Source organism: Grus americana, chromosome 1 (genome assembly GCF_028858705.1).
Source record: "Grus americana isolate bGruAme1 chromosome 1, bGruAme1.mat, whole genome shotgun sequence".
Lineage (NCBI taxonomy): Eukaryota > Metazoa > Chordata > Aves > Gruiformes > Gruidae > Grus > Grus americana.
The window spans coordinates 159,398,735-159,422,659 of NC_072852.1; the positions used below are offsets into that span (position 1 = coordinate 159,398,735).

General features: G+C 38.8%; 1 protein-coding gene across 9 annotated transcripts in view; it reads left to right on the forward strand.

The window, feature by feature from the left end:
• Positions 1 to 23,925, forward strand: part of NALCN (sodium leak channel, non-selective) — a 247,179-nt gene that overhangs the window by 70,656 nt on the left and 152,598 nt on the right. For all 9 annotated transcript variants that reach the window (XM_054847101.1, XM_054847129.1, XM_054847111.1 and 6 more), the window contains 3 exons: positions 19,831 to 19,973; positions 20,087 to 20,191; positions 22,953 to 23,039. In XM_054847101.1, the coding sequence (XP_054703076.1) occupies positions 19,831 to 19,973; positions 20,087 to 20,191; positions 22,953 to 23,039 (335 nt within the window). The remainder of the gene's footprint in view (positions 1 to 19,830; positions 19,974 to 20,086; positions 20,192 to 22,952; positions 23,040 to 23,925) is intronic.

The following is a 23,925-nucleotide window of genomic DNA, read 5'->3' on the forward strand; positions in this document are numbered from 1 at the left end:
TGGGCTCGAAGACGTTCATACTGGGTTGTTGCCTCTGCAAAGTTATTTGTTGATTTGGAGACAGTCTTGTCCTCATTATACCTGTGTTCTCCATTTAGATTTAAGTTTATTCAAGGGTTCATAATCACAATACCAATTTTTAAGCCATTTCCCAAGATGACTGGCTAGCAGCTGACTCGTTTTAGAAATGCTGATGTCCTCAGTATGGAGTTTTCTCCTGAGCAGACACTGAGCGATTGGCCCTTATTTACTGACTTCCTTTGATCATAAATATACTATTTATCCTTTGTAAATCACTTGCTCCCGCAGCCTGATAAGATAGGGTTTCTAACCCTCTATTAACTCGCTAAGTAAGTCGATATCCCTGTACATTATATTGAAAATACCATTTTTTCTTAAAAGTTACACAGTAAGGTTTATAAAAAGCAGAAAAATACATGTGATTCACTATTTCTTCCTGGTAGACATGAGCTATGACAGTTACCAAACAATTTGGGCGTGATGATAGTGGTTTTAGGGTGAGTGACAATTAGCTCGGTTTAGCAAAAATTCTGTGGAAAATGGCAAAATTAATATTGCCATAGAAGGACTGAACATGCCTTTCAAACCTGAAGTCTTGATGAGCTTTCCACTGAAGAGGCGTAGTTTGCCAGACATCTTCAGATTATTTCAGATTTGTTCTTTTGTATGACAATTCCATCTAAACAAGCAGAATAATTTTTAAATGGAAGTTCTCTAACATAATTCAGTGTTAGTCACTGAGTTTGCATGGACTGTGGATGTATGTAGAGAGGAAGAAACACGTCATTTCTTGGAAACACAACGCCAAAATGATCAGACTCTAGCAGGGACCGTGTTTCTTGAAAACTTTCAGCCTCTTCAAGCTCTCTGAATTCTTTCTTTTGCTGAAGGGAGTCACATCTGTTGTATCATTGTTGTGCAGGTGATGTAGATTAAGTTTTACTGGAGAATGTATTAGCAAAGAGCATTTCGTGAGAAATTTTTGGCAGGTTAGAAATAACTGTGTCTTAAATACATTATTTAAGGCCCTGAATTTTCAGTGGAAAGCCAATGAGCTTTATTTAAAGGCTGTTATCTCAACCAGTGGACCTGCATGTCTGAAATCCTGGTTTTGTATACCCTGGCTGTGTCCTGACCTTATACCAGAGAGATATTTCATTGCTACTTCTTCATTCCTGCTTGATTTCTGTGGGAGAGGAAACCTCGATATACAGACCAGAAGGCAGCTCCAGTCTCCCTTCCCCAGGGCTGAGTGAGGCACCAGTGTCCTGGCACTCCACAACACACACCGACTGCCTGAACCGGTTGTACTACGTGGGTCCAAGGGCATGACTGGGGTGTAAATATTGGCTGCTACTGATGGTCACAGTGAGCTCTTTATATTTCTGTGTTGGAAGAGACACAGAGATATCTAAACCCACAGATTTTCAAAAAAAGGATACTGAGACAATGCTGCTGATTTTAGACAACTGAATAAGTGGCCTGAATTTGAAAATAATTAAAAAAAAAAAAATAGAATGCTCCAGTTAACTCCCTTAGCTATTTGATGTTTCTGTATGCTTGCCACATTTCTCAGTGAGGCTATTTTAGTTGCCTAGTTAGTTAAGACTGTTTTTTTTAAAAAAGCAATAGTTTAGAGACACAAAAAAAATGCACAAATAATGTCCATTGAATTAGCTCTGTTACACTAACAAATGGTATGTGGGAAGTTGTAGAGTTTTGGAAACTTAGAGTAATTCAAGCAGCCCTCTAGAATTTTAATTTATTGCTGTGTTAATCCCAAAGTAATTGAGTCTTGCATTAAACCAGGCAATCAGGTGAAACTAATGTGAATAGATTAGTACAGTTGTCTCGTACTGACAGTCAAGGAAAACTTTACTGCTGCTGAGAGAATTCAGGGGAACATACTTTCCCCTGCCATTTCAGGGTGTTCCTTTTGTGTTAGCTGTTTCAGCAGCTAAATAGTTAGATCTATAACAGAATAAAACAACTTTCCTGAAAGCTTTACTTTTTCTTTTGTTTTCAGTTTTGTTTGTAATTGTGGATCTTTCCTGGTGGCCATCTTTTTCTGCTATGTATAGTTTGATATATCACTCGTGTCATTATAGTATGCTGCACAGAATTTAATGACCTGACTTGTGTGCTGTGTGCTTCCTCCTCTCTCTCTCATTCCCATCTGCGACTCGGAACGCAGAAAGAATGGTTTGTACACTGAACCAATATGTTTTGGTTATGTTTCGGTTATGTTTCATTTTGAAAGCAAGTATTTTGAAGTTTTCCTTCTAATATATCTTCTGATAAGTACTTGCGTGATAGGGATGGTGATGTTAAAAAAACATAAAATCATACTTGCTTGCTAAGTAAAAGGCCCATAATCTGTCACTGATCATAAGCTGAAGAGATGGAAGAGTGAAGTGTGGCAGAAAGGCTGTCTTAATTGAAGGCTAAAAGAAAATGAAAGTTGAGGCAGGTCAAATGCAAGCTTTAAGTGTGGCTTGTTATACTTTTTTTTTCTACTGCAAGCTATATCACCTCAGACATATCGATCCCTTATTGACATATAACTTCCTGTACTGTTTCTTAATTTATCTCAAGTAGCATAGTCTTAAATTCTATGTAAGTTTTCTCCTGTGATTATTAGGAGATCACAAGCGTAATAATGAAAAAAATTGAAAATTCAGTAGAGCTCACTGGCATCAGCACAGCTGTTGGTTTCTTACTGAACCACTTAAATATCCCCTCCCCTTGCTCCCTGCTGCTTTGGGTCTTGAGAGCTTGTTTGCTTCGAGGACATAAGGGTTTAAGGACTCCTGGAATGGAGCTTGCTGGGGAATGTGGTGCTGGGGACATTGCAACTGCCTCTGCAGGGCCCAAGCTCCCAGAGGGTGCCCCTAGAAGAGGGCAGCTTTGCGCTGCATCCCCCCGAGAGGCTGCCGGGTGTCGGTGCCCACTGCAGCAGACTGGGAGTTAAATGTAATTACTATTTCCGCAGATGACCTTCTTATGCTTACTTTCTGCTGCCCCTGCTCCAGCATAGCAAGGCCTCCCAGCGTGATTTTGAGATGATACGCACTCTGTGAAGGCGAAGGAGGAAATTTGCTTTTGTGCTGCTGCTGTTTACTTATAATTCCTATGGGAAGCATGAGTTAAAACACTGAGGTCTATTATCTAAAGTGACATTTCTTTTTCCTCTAATGCAGAATGCTAACCAAAGGGTCAGATAACTTTGAGAGGCTCAGTAAAGCAGTCAGGGGACACATGCGTGCTAGGAATGCCATGGTCAAAGGGAAATAAATGCACATTAAGACCATCTCCTTAATGAGGATTTACTAAGAAAACAAATATAAAGAGCTGCTTCAAGCAAAACCAACCTCCCAGCCCACCAGTTTGCACTCCTCATGAGAATTGAAGAAAGGCTTATGTCAAAGACAATAACTATTTGTGTGGATAGCTACCCAACAACTCACAGTCTGACAAGGAACAGAGAACAATGTGAAAAAAAACAGAGGAGTTAAAGGTGTGACAGTAGTGTGAACAGCCCTGTAACAAAAGGCGTGACTAATTTTAGCTGCTAAGGAGCAGGAAACTCTTAGCCAATAGGCAAAGCATGAAGTTAGGCAATTAGAAACCTGTCATTCCATACCAAGAAAATTAGATCTTATCGGTTTAATTATCAGTCAGTGCCATTAAGACAATATAGCTCTGCATAATGAAAGCTGCAGTTACTGGGTAATAGAGGTAATTGTTTTCACAGTGGAAGATTTTCACTTTCAGACAAGAGCTTCAGTATGTGACCAGTTTACAGGCTTTGACCTTCAGCACTTGCATAATGCACGGGACACATTGTTTTTACCTTGCCTCCTGAGATTTGTTTATTTTATCCTAAACAGCATTTTCGTAAAGTTGGTGGAAATGAGCAAAACCACCCGCTACAAATACAATCTACAATAGTCATGCAACATGCCCTCTGTTCCTGTAATTAGAGCAGCTTACCAAATCATCTTTGATTTAAGACCTTTGATTTGATAACACAGGGCCAGCTTGCAGCTTGGCTTTCTCGCTTCTGCTGGGGAATAAGGGGGAATAATGCTATTCCAGAAAATCTAGACCACAGATGGTCACTCGAGAGGGGGTAGCACATACAGAGCAGAAGCTTAGATGTGACTCTCCAGCACATCAGCTCATCTGTGCTGACTTCATACATGCTGCTACCTTTGCAGTACCCTGTGGCAAATGTGTAATGGCATACTCCTTCTTTATTAAATAGTGCACAGTCTCAATTTATTACTCTGTTACTCAGATATTTAAATACTGAATGTTTCTTTTCCAAAGTGCCTTTTGCCTACTGTTCTTAGGGACTTCCAGTAGTTACTGTATTCTACTGCAGGGTCAATGTCATGACACTGCCACGTGAAGAAATTCTTACGCGATATCTGGTATGTGCTGAGTGGTATTGGAAAAGACCTAGGTTACAAGCTAAAAGAATAGTATAATATTTTGGATCCCCTGTGAACTACTGAAATGCGTCTTCAAAAAATGGTAAGACTGTTCACTTCCAGTTACTGCCTTTCTCATAGCAACTGAGAATAGAAATTACTTGAAAGACTAAAAGTGTCATCTAAGAACATTAAATACCTTATGTATTCTTTACTCTGATCGTAAATTTTGGTTGTGATCAAATTGGGAACTAGATCTTGCAGTATCAAGTGGGTAATCTGAATAACTCTAACACATCTGACGAGTAGTTGCCACTTCTGTATTTTTCTGTACTTGGGACACGGTGTTAGAAAAATAGATCTTGATTTCTTTGCCACAGGGGCATTTTTGTTCTATGAATTGTTTCAATATGCAAATAATGGCTATCTTTCCTAAAATCTCTACAGATATTTTCAGTGGACAGACTCTTCAATGGTACAAGATGCTTTCGAAGTTCTCCTTAATACTCACCAGAATTTAAGACTTTTTGAAGACATGCTGTTCCATTTCCAGGGAAGGTGTGACTAGTTATCTTGGGAAGTGTCAAGATATGTTTTCTCCCATACTGCAATCAGCATTTTCCACTCTCTTCAAAAAACTCCTTTAGAAGGTTATCCTCTGCTTTTCCAACAAATCTTTACTACTGTCACCTTGCAGTAGAGTGTACCATAATGATCAGTACTTAGCCTCATTTCAGTAAGAGATTTTGACCACAGTTTAGGCCTCCTAAGATTATGTAATTAGCATGAACCCTCAGTTTAAGAGTCTCAGTTCGCATCTGAAAAGGAGTAAACCACATGACAGTATCACCTTTTTCTTTCCACTGTGAAGAAGATTGCGGTAACTAAGCTCCCAATTTTGGCACTTAATTTAAACAGCTACAATGAGATTAGATGTCGTTGGGCCCCAGTTTCCAGCTAAGCTATACACCTTTTTAATTCATGATACTGAAAGAGTTAAAATTGAATTTGGTTGCGTTAAAATTCAAAAGAAGTGAAAACAGTTAACAAATTTTCTGTCAGAAGGCCCTGTCATTTACCAGTGGGACAGGGACATCTGACCGTTCACAGAGCATAGCTGCTCTGTGGTAATGCATACAAGATAAAAACTTCAGAAATCTGTTCTATTTCTTAAGGAGCTGACTCTATACATAGCTGATTCATCTTGACAGAAGTTACCCAGAGGCTGACAAATTCAAATAAAATAGATTAGTCACAACAGGAGTTCTGTATGTCTCTTCTGATAAACCATGGTATTATTTTCTTCTAATTACCTGCCTGTGGCAGGTTTTGCATGGTTTTTATAGTGTTATGTGTACTACTTACATATCCTTCTGTATTAGCCAACTTTGCTATATTCTACATATGAATATTTTTCTTACATTATATTTCATCTGCTCGGTTTAGGTATTTTACTTAGAATTCTGAGGTTAAGTGAAAATTATGTCTATCATCATCTCTCAAACAAAAAACCTGTAGTTGTATTACTATTTAATCTTCTTCTCCAGAACAAACTCTATCTGTGTTTTCTTTTTCCTATTTTGATTTTTTTTGTATTTCAAGTAGAATCATAATTCTGCCATTACCTGGATGTTTTCTTTTTGTCCTCGGTATGTGATACAGAAATACGGAGCAATACTGGTGATTCATGGAGGGGTGGTGGCGGTGAATGGAAATTGCAAACTGCAAAAGCCTTTTAAAAAGTCAGCATTCTGCCATTATTATACCATCGTCATGGATGTGTATTTCACTGGCATTCACATATCAAGATGGTAAATGCCCTGCAAATAGCTAAGGATATTGACTGCGGACATTGGGGCGCCAAGAGAAATTCTGAAGGGAGTATGGACTGTGAGGGAAGAATACAGTTTATGAATAGTTGCTCTGGGAAGCTTGTAGGATTAATTTAGTAGAATTTGGTATGGTTATTTCACAATCAGATTAATCTTTGCAGTCTTTTACCTGGTCATTTTATCCAGTGAAGAATGCTGCTTCTACTGTGCATTTACTCAAACTGGGGTTAACCTGCTGTACAGTAATTTCATGTGTCTTAAACCTAATCGAAATAGACAGTGTTAGTTGCTTCACACCTATCTGTTTTCTGTCTATTCTCTTCTCAAATATTTTGCCAAAGTTGTCGGATATGATGCTTTGTGTTATCATACCAAACTAGCTAGTCTCCATCAGCTTGTCTTTCTCCAGATGCTTTCTGATTTCATTCCCTCTCTAGAAGTGCTATGAAATCCCTAACACACGTGCTTTCAAGGAGCTGCAGACTCTTGATATCTCCAAGAGCTATGACTTCTTTTTTTTTTTTTCTAAATGCACGTTGTTTCTTTGTGGTCCTTAAGCATTCCTTCATTTCAGTTAAATATTAGTGTCATCAACAGATTTGACCCACTATGCTGACAGTGGTTTTTTAGAGTGTTTGAATGGTTAGTGCTGCTGCAGCAAACATTTCTGACCGCAGTAGGGGGATATTGTTAGTTCTGTATGCGATTCACTTTCCACAGACAGATGCAGGATTGCAGCTGTGTCCACAGTGTCCCCAGGCACAATGGGGAAGGTGCAACTTCAGAAGAGTTTTCGCTGGAGAATTTCAATGAAGTTCAGAGTAAACAAATATTTTGTAACAAAACCGGACTCTGTACCAAAGAATGACTTTCCCCAGCTGTTGTGCAGTACTTTATTAAATCAGCCATGTTGCTAAGAACTTCCAGAACAGAGCACAGTGTTAATCCTTCCTGCATAACTTCATTAGAGTCATTCTTAGAAGTTTATCCTGTCAGGAAGCCAATGAAAATAAAATAATTAACATTTTTGTACTATTTGCTAATTGATGATTAAGCTTGTGTTATTTAAAACAACTGGACTCTATTTGACTTAGTAGAGTTTTTTTGGGGGCCTATATCATCACATTTACTGATGAAACCATGTTTTTTGGCTGGAAAGAACCTCAGTGATGCTCTTGTCCACTCCTCCTTGTGACCATAGGGAACTGTGTCATATCCATTGTTCATAAAAGTCTGAAGCCCCAACTTAGAAAACTTAGGAATGGAAGAGGCAAAACAACATGAAAAACTCTTTCTGGACTTCATTTCTCCAATGGTTAGAAAATGCCTAAAATCAGCCTATCATCTCATGTTCATGGCCACTTGTTTCAATGCCAGTATTACCTTTTGTCTTTATGGTCAGAGACAAGTGCTTAGTGATGTTTACACTCTGTATTTGCTATTTTTTGGCAACCTGAACTTGGGCACTGATCTTTGGTCTACAAACAGTGTGATATAGACTGACTCGTTGTTCACACTGCTCAAGCCTGGTGCCTTCCAGAGCATAATGGTTCTGTATCCATATGCACAGTGGTTGGTTTTGATCTCCACTGGACCCCGTGAGTCACCCCTGTGGCCCCAAAACATAACTCAAAAATGTGGGATTTTTCAGCCCAAAGTTCCCATGAGCATCATATCACATCCCTGGTGTCACAGCCCCCCAGGGATGTGATTTTATAACCCAGTATTGAAGGTATGCATGGCACGAGAGAATGTCAGCCTGTGGAAGACGTTTAGAGTAGTACTGAAGGTGCGTATGGGTTAGATGGAGCTACGCTTGGTACGGGCGCATCCATGGGAAGATAACATCAGGGAACAAGAGCGACAGTATTTGACTACGTAAGTGCTGCTTTGCAATTGACTCAGGCTGTGGTTTGACATGTGTTAAGACCCAATAAGATTGCTCAGGATGAGGCAGGGTACGTGAATGTGTTACTGTCAGAGTCACCAAGGGAGGCACACAATACTGAATTTATACCAGCTTCATGCCTTTGGGCCCAATTTGTGCGGGAGGTAGGAAAGCAGCCAGTACCTACTGTGGCACAAGTTAGGGTGCAGATGGACAATACGAGTTGCACCATGCAACCTTTCAGTACAAAGTGAAGCCCTCAAAAAAAGGGTATTTTTAAGGGGTGGAGTCAACTTATAGCAAATCAATACTTTGTGTCCTGTGTCTGTGATGCTTTTGACATAGTATTCAGAGCCTTACAGACAGAGTTAATTTATCATCAAATCATGTCCCGAATGACATTTTATTTATTCAGTGTTACTTTACATCTCTTACTTTACAGAAGTTAGATCTACAACGTCTGACTCACAAATGCTTCCTTTATGGAACAAAACAAAAAAAGGACTTTTTGCTGAAGAATATGATTTAGCCGGTTCAGAAGCAGTGTAACTTGACTCTGCACTACCACTCCTACAACAGTTTTCTGGGCAAAACCCTAATGCAAGGTGCTTTTTGCACTTTGAACTCTGTTTCTTTGTAATGTCTACATGCAGCATTTGGAAGAGGTAGTGTCTATGTGCAGCCTAAACACAGATTACTTTATGTATGTTAATGTCATTCATTTTATAATTAGTAAGGCAAAGATGCTGTACTGGCTTTACAGAATTCTTTAATGCTGTGAAATTGGTGAAAACTAGTATGAGTCTCAGAACGATATCTGTTTGAAGGTCAAGCTCATTGCCTGGCCACTCCAAGAATGAGCCACCTCTACTTAGGTCATTACTTACAGATGTGTATGTGATGTATTCTTAAAGAGCTCTGAGGAGACAAATTCTACAGTTCTTGCAGTTATTCCAGTGCTTGCTATTGCCTGCTAGCAAGTGTTTCCCCTCTATTTCAATTATTTCTGACCTGAGCACGTGAATCCTGCTAAAAGCATTTAGTTGGTACTTTTACAACTTCCTTAGGAAAGTCACTGGAAAGAGTGTTAATGCCAGAGCACCACAGACCTGCCTCACGGTCAGTTTTGGAAGCAGACATTTTTTTAAATTCTCTGCTGCATTTATCTTCATTCAGGGAGCCCGTCTCCCAGATGCTGTAAAATGAATGGGTCTGGAAACAGTTGTGCTTTCTTCTCTTGACTACATCTTATAGTATCAATCTCTAGCTTTATTTTTAATGTGGCAGGCAATTTCATGAGTATTTTGAAAACAACATATTGATCAAATTATTTTTTCCCAACATCTTTTATGTGTTGTGTGGACATATGTGGTAGAATCTCAGAACCATAAATCTAACTCTGTTTCTACTAAAGGATTGATAAAATTCCCTTTGGATTCAAGCACTAGCATTCAGGCCAGGATTGAAAATTTCGAACTTGCCTCCTTCAGCATCTCAAAGACTCAGACTATATCCAGCTATCGGAACATCAGCTCGCATGCCTGACTTTGGGCAGTGCAATTTAAAAATTGTGAACATAGTTTTCTCTTCAAAAATATTACATAAATGTGCTGGCAGAGTTTCCAAGTTAGGATTAGGCTTTGTTTCCTGTTCTGAAAAATATGGGGACATAATGTAACAATCTAAAATTCTACCCAAGCCATTGTAGGACCTGCAGACACATTAGTGAGGATAACAAGATGTGTTTATAATGTCCAGCAGTAACTGTGCTGATGTATGCTTTTATTCCTAAAAGTAAGTGATAGATAATTAGAGGTGCCTTTGACTTCAGTGAAAGGAGTGGATAGACTTCCACAGGTCTTTTTTAAGGTGAAGAGCAGGCAAAGAGGTAGTCACTGTGAAGTAAATGGCATGCAGAAAGTTATCCCCGAATTTATGCATGTCGCTTGCGCCTTCAGATTCAAAAGCTCTGATTTCATTTCACCAACTGAAAAATTATTTTCACATGGAAAATGAGGTCTGTTTCGCTCATCCTTTGATAAAAAAATACCAGGAGTAGGTCTGATCTGTATTTCTTGGGAAACTCCTTCCCTGAGCAATGCCAAAACTCTTTTTTTTTTTTTTTTATACACAGTCTTTTTTCTTCAAACCACGTGTTCATCTGGCTCAGTACAAAATGCCACATTTTCCACTTTAGCAAAAAGCTTTGAAGAAAACTGTTAAATATCATAGGTCTATAAGAAATTAAAGCAGCTTTGAGTCAAAGCACGGAGTTGACACACACCTACACAAAGAATAAACATCTTTGCAGGTAAACTTGATGCTGAGAAAAAGAGGGCATATCTGAGAAAAACAAATCATTGATTTGACAGTGAGAAATCCAGGAAATTTATGTTATGGGTGTGTGGAACTATTTTCAGTAGCGCATAAAGATCAGAAAGGATTTCTGCAGAAGGAGATAATATTGAAAACAAGGTTTAAAGAGAGTGTATTAAAACTTTGAACATTCTCTCTCCCAAAAATTATCTGGAAGTTTATACAGCTTTTCTTGCCAAAGGTTTTGATTTTTGTCTCCAAATAAACCTGCCAGCTGCTTAGTCTATTAGTGCTAGTCTTCCAAGAATTCTTTTGATAACCAGTAGATCTGTGGTCATGCAAACACTTTCTTTAAGACAGACAAGAATAAAAGAAGTCAAATGTTACAAGAATTGGTTTTCTTTTCAATTCAACCTTTCATTTTCTGAAGGAGAGGAAAAAAAAAAGTTGTCTATTCTTGCTGACATCCATGTATGTTTTTTATTAAAAAAAACCAGGTTCTTTCTCTTTTGACATTCATCTAAAGAACAAAAATTTTGAATAATCCCTCTTTTAAAATCAGAACCACCTTAGACATTGATTCTGTTGCTGTTTGAGCAAAATCTCAGATTCTCTAACTTAATACAGCCATCTCTGAAATGGAATTAACCAAAATACTTCTGTCACAAAAGTGCTGTGGGGTTTAGTGAGCTATCAGCACACTAAACCACTCCTTCCTGTCTCTGCCTGCTCCCTTACTGCACATATTTGGCTAGCGGGCAAACCTCTCGCTCACATCAAGAAAGTGGGTAAATTATTTTACTTCTAGTGTCACATAACAAATACTAGGGAGTACTTAACTCATGAAGAGCTAAACAGGTTATTGAGTGAGTGTTGTTTGGGTTTTCTTGTAACAGTCAATCATAGAGCTCCTTTCTCCCAGTTAGGAAAGGAAGATTTTGTCTCTTCAGTTAGACTAGTCTCTTAAGATGCATTTGGCACTGTATATTTGCTCCTGTTATCCAGATATGTGGAGGTTAATGAGATTTCTAACATCTATCTGTTTTATAATGTCTCCTTGGCTTTCAAGTTTCTTTGCAAGCTTTACTGTCATCTTTTTTTCCTACAGAAGTGCTTTGAGCTGAGTGCTGCTGCTGCTTATTTCTGGTCACTGAATACTCAGCAGGTCTTGCTCGTTGGGATTTTCTACTGTTGTCCTTAGATGAAACTTTTATACAGAAAAGAATAAAGGCTTGTTCAGACATACACTATAGCTGGGGCAAATTAGATTAGGATGCTTTGGGGAGGGATTTTTAAAAAAGTGTTTAAGATGACAGCAGCTTTACCACTGATTGCAGAAGGGATAAAATTTCATGCAACTGCTTTTAAAATGTTATCCATGCAAGAGGAGGGGGCTGATCCCTTCATTTGAAGAGAGAATACATCCTCAGAGAACTACATACAATTCACAAGTGATGCCCAAAGGAACTGAATGACACCAAAATGGAGCTTTAGGGCAGAGCAGCAGCTTTGGTTGATACACTGTGGAATTTCCTCGAGTGCCTTCCTGTGTACCAGCGTACCTACCCTGCTGTAACTCATCGTCAGACAGGCCAACCACTTCCCACACACAGTCACCAGCCCAGGGTCTTGTAGAGTGAATTTCAAGCCCTCTTTGGTCCTCTTCTGTCTCTTAAACCTCTGCTGGGGGCGAGGAGGTTCTTTCCTTTGATAAATATTTGTGCTGTTGGGGTTTCTTAATTGCTGATTGATTGATTGATTGATTGATGGGACTGTTTGAAACTTTAGGATGAAGGTGTTGCACTGCAACTGGAAATAAGGAAATGCATTGTCATGGAGGTCAAATGAAATATGCTGCAATAGGTTTGAAAATCACTTCCAAGGTCTGTTTCTGGATGTGATCTTTTTTTCTTTATGGACCGTGCCAACCTGTTTTTTCCTGTAAGACTTTTTGTCTTGAACTTCTCTGATTGTTCAGTGCTTGCTAATAGAAATATCACACTGGACATGCTCCTTTTAGGCCAGGCAATCTCTTGTAATCCGTATTTCCCATATATGCACACAATTTTAGGGGTTCTGTGCATCCCCAGGTCCTCTAGTTATTATTCTGCTCAGCTAAATCACTAATGTATGTTCTCACTAGCTCCTGCATCTTTTCTTTTAGTGCATTTTATCTGCCTCCACACATTTTCATGCTTTTGAGACAGTTGCTACTAGCTGACCAGACTCAAGACTTGATGAAAAGATCTCTCATGGTAAAGCTTATGGTCATGCTTCTTATTTAACTCTGCTTTTGAGTAAAGTAGCATCATGGTCACTCTAGATGTGGAAATGTGAGTATGTTCTGTGGTTTCATTCTTTGATACTTCTTTCTTCTTACAAAGCAGATACATTTTTTATTAATTAAGCAAAGTAGTTGATGCCATGATGCATGCCAGCTTTGCTGTTTCAGGACTGCACTTAAAATAAATTAGATTGCTCTGTCTATAACTATTGGGGAAAAAATTGTGATGCAACAAGTGATTAGTTTTGACTGACAGTGTATGAAAGTCAATGCTGAATTTACATGCCTTGTGTCAAGGAAAATTTGCATACTTCGTTTTCTCTCTAACAAAGGGATCCATCACTACCTTGATTTTAATAGTCATTCCCAATGTTTAATATATGGCTGAATGACAATCCAAATACACGATGTCTGTACTGAGAACATGCCTTAAATCTGTCTGTTTAATATGATAAACCTTAAAGTGTTCATTAAATTTTAAATGTAACAATTCGTGTGAATTTCTGAATGTTTGGTTTCTGGACTGTCACTTTTACTGTATGGTTTGAAAGGCATCGTCATACGTAATTATTTTAAAAGAAGAAGAAACAGTCCTGTAAAAAGATGGTTCATTTCTTCTGTTTAATGTTTTTTATGTTATGCAGTTTTGTCATAACATTTACTGTAACGGTCATTTACTTTACTATAACTGTACTTTAAATCAGAGATGTTTCAGCAGAAAGACTGAGGTGGTGGCAAGCCCATCTTCACAGCATTTGTGAAACCTTAAAGCCTTAAAACTAAGCCCTAGGGATCTTTGTATTCTTGGTTTCTAGACCTGAGAAGTGAGTATTATTACAGTTTGATTCCCTGATAGGGAAAGAAAAGCACAGCTATGGCAGTGTCCTACTTCCAGGCTCCAGCCTGAAGCTCTGCGCATGCTGTTAAGGATGGGAGCCCAGGGATCTGAGAAAAGTTGCAGTGATTGTAAGAGAGAGTGTATATTAGCACTACAGCCGTGTAATTGCAAAAAGGAAAAAGCAGACAGTATTTATGCACATAAAGCCAGCTTATGAGCTCTCCTGACATTTTGGATCCCTATTTGCTGCGTTATTTGTGAACATATAGCTGAGGAGCATTTTAATCAAAAAAGTATCAAAGAAAAGCAAATATAAATGCTAGTCTGGCTAAATATCCATAAACGTGGTCACCTAAAGTCATTTTGAAGATGGTTGTCCCTGTTTACACCATGGACTTGTTCATAAATGTAAACCAGATTTGTCTTTGTAGAGCATAAAATATTACCTCAGGGAGCACAAGCACTATCACATGTAAGACATTAATAGTTTAACTAAGCATGACCTGCCATACTCCTGTTTACCCTGTGCAGTCAATACGTATGCCAGCGTTGCTACATTCGTGTTAGTAAGCTCACACTTCTGAATAGTGAACAAATTTCTAACATACTTGCAAACAGTGCAACTAAGTGCAACAAAATTTTTGCTGAAAGTTGGCTGACTTCCTGTCTTTTCATTACTAAGTCTGTAGAAGAAATTGCATCGATCCTAGCACTTACATTTGCAATGTTTCTTTATATCCTTATTGGTGTTTTTATGTGTACAGTCCCTGTGTATAGTCTCTTCTCACATGTAGAAGCTTCATCTTCAAAAGAAGAATCAGTAACACATCACTACTGTATGAAGTTACTACACTTAAAAAGGTTTAAATATTGTGTTCAGATCGGCAGTGTGTTTTTTCTGCTCTAGTAAACCAGTGCTCTGCACAGTTTCCGTTTTGCCATCTTTTCCACAGCTCAGTCACAGGGAAATGGCGGTGGAGTTTGAGGTTTCAAAGGAAGAGCAGGGCATTGACGTGTTTTGGTTTTCTTCTTTTCCTCCTCATTTCTGCCGGCTGGCAAGCTGGCTGGTACGAGTTGGTTTGGGAGAGTAAAATAGGCTGGATCACTCACTCAAACACAAGCAAGAAACCCCATGAAGCTGTTCAGGATTTGATCTTTTTGTTGCTTTCAGTCCTGTCTACCGGCTGCTTCCCAGAAGTGCTAACAACTTCATCCTTGCATTCCTGGGTAATTTTTATTCCCTTCTAGTTTCACCAAAACGATAGCGTAAGACAGCTGGAAAATCCTAACTGCACGCAATGTTTTACAAATACCTTGATACCAAAAGATAAGACATAAATTAAAAGTCGACTGGTCAGCGGGAATATCCATGCCTTGCCGGAACATTCAGCTTCATGATTATATCAATGAAAGCGAGCAGAGACAGAAACAGGGTTAATAACATTTCTGTAGCCAAAGTGAGAGGCCGTTTCTTTATGGCCATAACATTCACAAAACCACCTTAAGGAAAGTTACCTTTCGGTATTCAGCACAACAAATAGAGTTAAATTAGACGGCAGCACCTGCTAGAAAGCTGCTCAGTTTTGCCGGGAAATAGGAAAATCGATCCTTTTGCCAGCGCCCCGGGAGGTTACCAGCCTGCGCTCTGCGGGGTGGTACCTCCTCCCCGGCCTGATGTTCCAGATGTGCCCGAGGTGCACCATCGCCATCTAGTGGCTACCGTGAAGTAAGGGAAAGGAGCCTGGTACCGGCGTCTGAGGCATTTCTGGGTGACAATATGTAGTATTTTACGATTTTAGAAGAACGCATGGATTTTTATTTGCCTGAATAAGTCCTGATCAAAAAGAAAAAAAAATTAAGAAATCAAACTTTTTTTTTTTTTTTTTTTTTTTACATAAAGTGGCCCTCCTGTAAATTTTCTTTCTCAGCAGCTTCACAGCAGGCACAAGAAAACTGAGGGAACCCTGACATGGTAAACTGAGGTAGTCAAAAGCATAGATTAGAGGTGCAGAAAATGCTGAAGTAAATGGCATACCTAAGCTTAGTTTTCCTTTTTTGTTTCTCACTTGGAATAGCTACAAACCATATAGCACAATGATATTAATAAAAGACAACACCTCAATGTTGTGCATCCCTTAATAATATGGGATTTTGAATCTAGAAGCAAGAAGGTAACAGAGTTAGGAGGAAAGGGTTCCCTTTCCAGGTTTAGTGAATTTTCCATGTGACCTTTTAGCCCCGCTCCTTTAATTCTGCAGTTATAAAATTACAGCGTTATTCAGTGCACTCCCTTTTCATGATGTCCATTCACAGAATGAGCTGATTATAGCAAGAGCTGTTGTCACAGAGCATGGTGGCCTGACAGAGACACAGAAACAAGCAGAAAATCCTGTGTGTTTACAAAACACGTGTAAATATAAAACACACTATGTAAAATAGCATCCTTGCATAGTGACACTATTGTTCTCTTCTGTCAGCTATGAGTCCTTTTTTAAAAAGAAATACCTTCTATAATCTTTAGGTATTTAGAAGATAGGGTTTTGGCAGGATACATTTCTTCACTCCCCTGTGGAAAATTGTCACCTATGTGCTCTGGCTCTATCAATTCTTTTCTCCTTGCTACTCTATTCATTTGTATAGCATGGAAGAGCCAGGTGGCTTTGCTCCCTGGAATGGCATAAGAAACCAGCAGAATCTTCTTTCATTACAACCATTTAGGTGTTAAAGCAACTTCTTCCTCCGTGCCCCTTTAGGCTACTGCTCCCAGCCGGAAGATCTGAAAGAAACATGTGTTGAAGAAGGAGTAAGGCCCCTGCATTTCAGTGCTGAATGCCCATGTACCTGAACATGCTTTATTAGTAGGGATACAGTTTGTCTCTGATTGCTATATTTTCTTCTGTAAGGTATGAAGTGAGTGAAAATGTTGCATAAGTTGAGCATGATTCAATGTCTTTTCCCATACTTCACTAAATCTTTCATCGTCTGGACTTTTTTTTCTCCCCCCCCCCCCCCCCCCAATGACTATGTGCAGTTGTAAAACATTTCCAAAGGTAGAAATGTTTACTGGTTGCATAAAAGCAGTCTTTTGAGGCTGATGCAGATTATGATATTGATTTATTTAGTTTTAATCTGTGTATTGAGAAATACCCAGATTTCCCTCCTTGTTTTGATTAACCATCGGCTTGGTTAAAGGAATTGTTTTATTGTAACATCAAAATGTGGAATTTATTAGACAAGTTCAAGCAAAAGCACTGAAACAAAAACATTTAACAGTATATTCCTTTATTTTACCTCTCTTGTCATCAGGAAGTTTCTCCTAAATGACTTTAATCTTTCTTGCCACCAAGGTTTAGCCATCTACTGAAACAAATAGGAAAATTATCATAAATATTTTCTAGATATTCTTATTTACTTACTAAGATTTAACAATATTCTAGATACAGATGTTGAAATCCTAGTCCCAAATTCAGCAAGTTACCCATGCCAACATGCCTAAACTGATGAGTAATGTCATTATAGTCACGTGTTTAACCATCTTCATGGTTCAAAGCTTTTTCATGACTGAAATATCTCGCTGATGCCTGTAGTTAGATTGCATGAATCTTGATCTAAATGTTCAGGACATTGATGAGAGATTACTACATTTTAAAGTAAATGGAGCCTGTTGTGTATCTGAATATCCAGGCTCTGCAGATTTTGAAGCCCTTGTTCCCCTTGCCACCCATATTCTGTTTGATTTACACAAGGTCCTATGCTCTCATATGCCCTAACTACCATGGGACTCCTAGCTCTGTGGTCAGGAGTTAGGCCCTCTGAACTAGAAGAAGACGACACTATGTCGCTGATAGAATACTGACACCTCTGGAAAAGGAGAATTTTGCCATTAGACCTAAGGGACATAAGTTAGGTTTCATGCATGGCAACATCGCCACGTCTGGGTTTTTGTGATGTATCCCACCATCACTTAAAATTTTGATACGTTCTCTCCCTCCATATGGCTTTGAACATGGTGAGAAAAACAGAGCGTGCTGCCATGAAAGGAGAGTCTTTTTAACAGCTTACACATTGGCTTTAGGAAGATGTAGTCGGATATTAAAGAAATACTCAGAAAAAATAGAATTGGTTCCTGATTGTCTTTAAATGTAACTTTTAAAAAAGCAAAAACATGCAGTAAGACAGATGTTAACTAAGAATTACTCTTCTTTTTGAAAGCAAAACATTTCATGGTGTTGGATCCCTTGCTGTCATGCCTTTATTCTCTATGCAGTTGAAACAGTATTTACCGAGATAGTTAACAGCATGGTTCCTGGCATCAGTATTGAAAGCTTTATTACTTTGTAGTCACATATGTTAAGTAAGAATGTATATTAGAAGTGCTGATTGCTTTCTAATAGCCTTAGGAACACCTGTACCAGTTATATACAAGCCATATTTTTACTTCACTGTCACAGATGAGCACGTATTGTTTTAATTGGGTTAATTGTGCATTTTTGTCCATTCACAGTATTGCTTTACTGTGGCAGATGGCCCAGTGTATGTGTTATAAATACTTTGCATGACATCCCCTCTATTTTACTAATCTTCACTGTGACTTTCCCATTGGTAATGACTAATTACAGTTTCCTAGCCAGCAACTTTTAATAGATTCCTTTTTTTCCCCTTAATCTCTGCCTGTCCTCAACAGCACCATTTTGTTCAATAATTTAATCAGTTCAGCAACAGTATAATATTAGATAATTGAACCATTACTTTATGAATTTTTGAAATGCAAAATACCCATGAAGCAATCACTGATGAATATTTCAGTATTGATAGAGACCACTCTCTTTTCTGAAGAAACAGAAAGGGTTTTGCCAACTATGCTTGAATGCTTTTTCTTTCCTTTTATTTTTATTTCTGCCCTTTGGTCCTGAGAACCATATGCAGTAAATAGGAAGGAATCCAATAACCAGAAGAATTAACAGAAAGGATTAACATTCCTGCCTACTTACCATGACCATGTTAACCGTTCAACACCTACATATCAAACGAGTGAATTTATACAGAATAAATTCCGTTCATCCCTGTCTCCTCTTATCAGTGAAGATTTATCTGCAAAAGGGGCTCCCTAAGGCAGGTTCATCCCACCTGTGTTAGCAGACAAACGGATGTAGATGCTACAAATTCAGTGGGACAATAACAACGTAGAGCTCCTTATAGGCTGGTGTGATTTTTTGGGAAACTCCTGGACTCGGGAATTTCTGACTAGAACCACTCCGTTCTCTGGGACCAGGATCAGCTAGCCGGCTGGTTTGTGCTACCTGTCTGTGTGTCGCCAGCATCTGCTGTGTTTTGCTAAGGGCAGTACTCCTCGCGCTCCCTCTCTTCTACCCAAGATGTTTCGTGAAACGAAGCAGTAGTGGAGCGGAGCTAGCAGGTGGCTGTAGGACAATTCCAAGATTTCACAGCAGTTTGTGAGATTTCACAGTTTAATTTCACAGTTTAATTATGTTCCTTCTCGGAACAAAAAATGACTTCAAACAAGAGTGCCATACGAGCCCTAACGACAGTCTGTATGTTGAAGCTTTCATTGCAGAGATAAGGAGGCAGGGGGAGCTGGCTGGAGCATATTACCACTCAGCCATTAGGATGAGTTTGGATCTTAAGTTTAAAATTAGTAACTTCATAGCTTCATAGCATTCAAAAATGGTTTCTGCACACATAAAGCCCTCATAACTTTTCTTTCATCTCCTTCCCCCCTCCCCAGAGAGATACAGGAAGTTCAACTTAGTGGTGTCAGGCACCACTCGGTGTAGTGCTGCTTACTCAGCGTTGCTGATGATAGTAGTAGTGATTCCTTTTACCTACTGAATGTTTATCCTGATAGTTTTAATTAAATCTGCCTTTTCGCACGAATGCTGCTGAAGTCACATGATGGGACAAATTCTGCTTTTGGAGACATTTGCATACTGCCAGGGATCCCACCTAAGGGATTATGCAAGTGTGGCCAGGGGGAGAAGGGAGTCAGTCTGCTCTGATACAAAACCAATTCATATTCAATTGCAAAAGAAAGAAAGGTGGAAATGCACCTGAAAAAACTTCTCTTTGAAGGAGGAGAGGAGAGCTGATACCCTTTAGAGAAAAGGAAAATAGAATAGATAAAAGATTATTGTTTGCTGATATTGAAAACTTTCAGGGAGGCTTAATGCCAAACATTTTCATTTTTCCTCTGACAGGCACAAGCATATTTACTGTTTACGAAGCTGCTTCTCAGGAAGGCTGGGTGTTCCTTATGTACCGAGCAATCGACAGTTTTCCCCGATGGCGGTCATATTTCTATTTCATCACCTTAATTTTCTTTCTGGCCTGGCTTGTTAAGGTACTGAAAAACGTGTTCTTTCAACCTGAAATGTAGATCATATTAGAATGAATTTCTTCTCTTTTCTGCTTGCTGAGCTTTGTGTCAGCCATTCTTTCTTGTTCTTTTTTCAGAATGTTTTCATCGCAGTCATCATTGAAACGTTTGCAGAAATTAGAGTGCAGTTCCAGCAGATGTGGGGGTCCAGGAGCAGTACTACTTCAACTGCCACCACCCAGGTGAAGCACCTGAGATGCTGAAATTCTCTGGGGACTTGATTGGGTTTAGTTTATGAATGAATAATAAGCCAAAAATTCCTGTTAATTATTAACTGATTTATTTCATTTTGCACATTACTGCATATATTTTAAAGTTGATACATGAATTTTTGTATAAAATTAAATTCTAGGTTATGTTATCGAGCTAGGCTTTCTTAAAAAAGAATAATAGAGAAGACTGAAATATGGTTCTCTATATGGCTAGGTATGTTATCGCTATGTTTTTATTTTCTTTTAATGAAGTACAATAATGCTTTTTTCTCATGTCAGTGGTGGTTTTGGAATTAGGGTTGCTGTTGAATATCACTCTCTGTGCTAAGGAGGAAGAGCTGAAATGGCAAGCTATAGCTGGAAGAAGAGAGGTCAGAGCGTAGCTGAAGTGTTTGGGGAAGCTGGTCCTGGAACTGAGAAGGGCATGTTGAGACCAAAGAGGAATGAGGCGCTGAGGCAATGAAAGAGCCACGTTGGTATTTGAGGCAGCCACAGAAAGTGAGACCCTGAGTATGAGATAATGGGTAGGAAGAAGCCGTGATAGAAAGGGTGAAACGTGTGGGCTGGGTAGTGCGAAGGACCCAGTATGAAAAATGAGCGCTAACAGGTTGAGATTTAAATTCTCCCACTCATTATCGTTACAGTCGTATTATGTGTCCTGAATGTACGAATGGCCAGGCTTTTCCAGGCCAGCGCAGTTTGCCATCTATAAGAGGGAACAGTACTGACTGCCTGCAAAAAGCCCTTAGGAAGGCAGATATGAGAAACATACCCATGAGGCATATTTTTCTAACCTCTGTAGCTAAAGATTATTTATTTTCTTAAGCCAGAGGATTTAAGTGTTTCAAAATTATTTATTAAATATTTTCTGATATTCCTTTGGATATTCCTGTAATCCATATGTAAATCTAGTCCTTTTCTGCTTGCTGCTACATTTTTCGCCTCAAATAGACTTTGTGGCAATAATTTCTACTCTATATATGTCTTTGTCAAAGAAAACTTGGTGATATCTATTTAAAATCTAAAAAAAAAAAAAAAAAAAGGACTTTTCCACATGACACATACTTAGCCTGAGGAACATACTGCTCGTTTCATCTCTGATGGGACAAATTCCTGAGCCATATGGGCTTAACCAATGTACTCTGAACAAGAAGCTGGAACAGAGAGATCAATGTAGGGAAACTCAAGAAGCAGCCAACATTAAAGAATTTCAAGGATAAAAGAAATTCCCAAAATAATGTCATCACGCTAACGTATATGAACGTGTTGAATATAAATTGCAGCATGTAAAATAAAAATAGCGTGTTGGCTGCAGACAAGCAAAGGGTTACTTTGTTCCTCAAGTCACTGGCATAATGGAACATAAAGGGAGTCCAGCTTACCCAACTACAAAAATGATTTATCTTTTCTGTATTAAGGGCAGAAAATTTCTCACAGGGTTTCTTGTTCAAAGCACCAGACAAAAGTTAAAAACCTTGCTTGTTTTGTGCATGAAATAACCTTGAGAAAAAGCAACAATATCTTGCTTCATTTGCCCACTTCATAAATCATTAAACTGGTCTCGAAACTTAGTCCTATAAAAAAGAAAATGAGTGTCCAACAGCCAAAGTCAAGGAAGGGGTCTCTGGAGAAGGATAAAAGGAGGTTCTTGTAAAGCACTTGAGCACCACGGAGTAAAGCATGGTACAAAGAGGAGTAACTCAGCACTGATCAGAGTTGGCAACTCTTCCTGGTGCAGAGATGCTAATAAGGACTCACCAGCATTACAAGCATGTTTGTGTGACATTGTCTCCAGTCTAATGAGCGCTTCTCTCGGGGTGGCTTTTAAGCTTCAACCACACTGCTGTAGCTGTGTTCTTGAGGTGACTTGTTTGGGTGCTGGGTGCCAAGGAAAAGGTGGGAGTGAGGTGTGAAGTTGGTCACACTTCATTACATAGTATATGCAGACTCACAGGTGGCAATTCAAAAAGCTAGAGCCATTCATTTTCTTTCAAGGACATTTTCAAGGACAGTGTTAATCACTTCCAGACATGGTTTCTCACTATTCCTTATGTCCAGCAGTCTGCATCTTTTTACATCCTAATTTCTGAGGGGAAAAAAAAAAAAAAGCCAGAATGCTTACACCTATGCTTCCAGAGGTTATTGGTAAAATGTGAATACCACCGTGGTCAAGACAGCCTTTTCCACTGATGACATTAGAGTTGGGATATCATTCAGCTCTTTGCAGGAATTATAAGCTCTGGGTAACAGTACAGGACTGCACAGCTACTCTTGATGTGCATCAGTGCAACAAAAATAAAGTCTGATCCTTGGAGTAAAATAATTTTGCCAGTAAAAAAGGCAGGGTTGTCTATTATTTTCAAATGCACCATGAGACTTATTTTTTGATCACAATGTATTTGTACTGCCTCAGGATAAGCTTACCTTAGTAAGGAATTTATTCTGAACAGGTACTACCATCTGATGATACTGATCAGAGGTTAATTGAATCGGTTTTTACATTAGGACTAATAGAGACACATTGTGTTTGATTTTATCTGAGTAAAATTCAGAATCTATTCATGTTGGAAAAAGAGCATGTTGCTTTTTTCTGTAGCAGTAAGAACTGTTTCCCTCTTACTTTAAAGTAGCTACCATCAAAATGTATGCAGGTCCTTAAGGGGAATGTATTAGATTTCACTTGTATTTATTGGCACGTAAAACATTTCTGACAACAATTTTCCCTTTCAAGATGTTTCATGAAGATGCTGCTGGAGGTTGGCAGCTTGTGGCTGTTGATGTGAATAAACCCCAGGGCAGAGCTCCTGCATGTCTACAGGTATGACATTGCTTTTTAATAAATCAGGGTGTGTAACCAGCACTACTCAAATGTTGGCATAAAGAGATTGTGGTGAGAAATAGCTACAGCAGTTTTAGTCATAACTTTCTTTAAGTCCATTGCTTTCTGCAGTGTAGGCTTGTTCATGAAAATCACAGATCAACAAAAAAAGATAGACCGCACCCAAAGGGAGAAGATTAGAAAAATGCATTCCTTAGAAAGGCTTTGTTTTGAGTGCTCATGAGAGAAAGATTTTAGGTTTTTTAAATATAAAATAACATAAGTAATCGTCCTTTGACTCTCAGACCTTATGTACAAACTGATTTCACGCCTAGGTTATTCACAACAGAAATGCTGCTTTATTAACTGCAAAAAACAATAATGTATGTCAAGAAGCATGACTAATCATAATAAACACAGAAGTACCTCATTTCGCTTGTTCCATCTTGAAAATAGGCTCACAGAAGAAGGGGGAAGAGGCATGTAGGTAGTAAGCCATACAGTGTTTGAAACTTGCAAATGTAATATTCTCACTTGGACATAGGTGAGTTTGTAAAACTCTATCCTCATTGTTTAGATAAATCCAGACTAAGATAAATAATATTTTTATAAATCCCTTGTTATTACAGCATATTATACAGCAGCTCAAATTTTTATTTGCAGGTTTAATAGTGTCACTTCTGGATGAAACTAACGTGCTTCAGAGTAGAAAGCCAAAGCTACTGTAGCAATCTGATAGCATGATGTTTGCTGGCAGTTTTGATTATGTTTGGTTTAATGTGTAAACTAAAATACACATACTTGTTGGCAGCATGTACATTGCTGCACACTAAGCTGGCAAGCACCTTTCATCCCCTCCACAAGCTGTTCGTTCTCAAATATATCT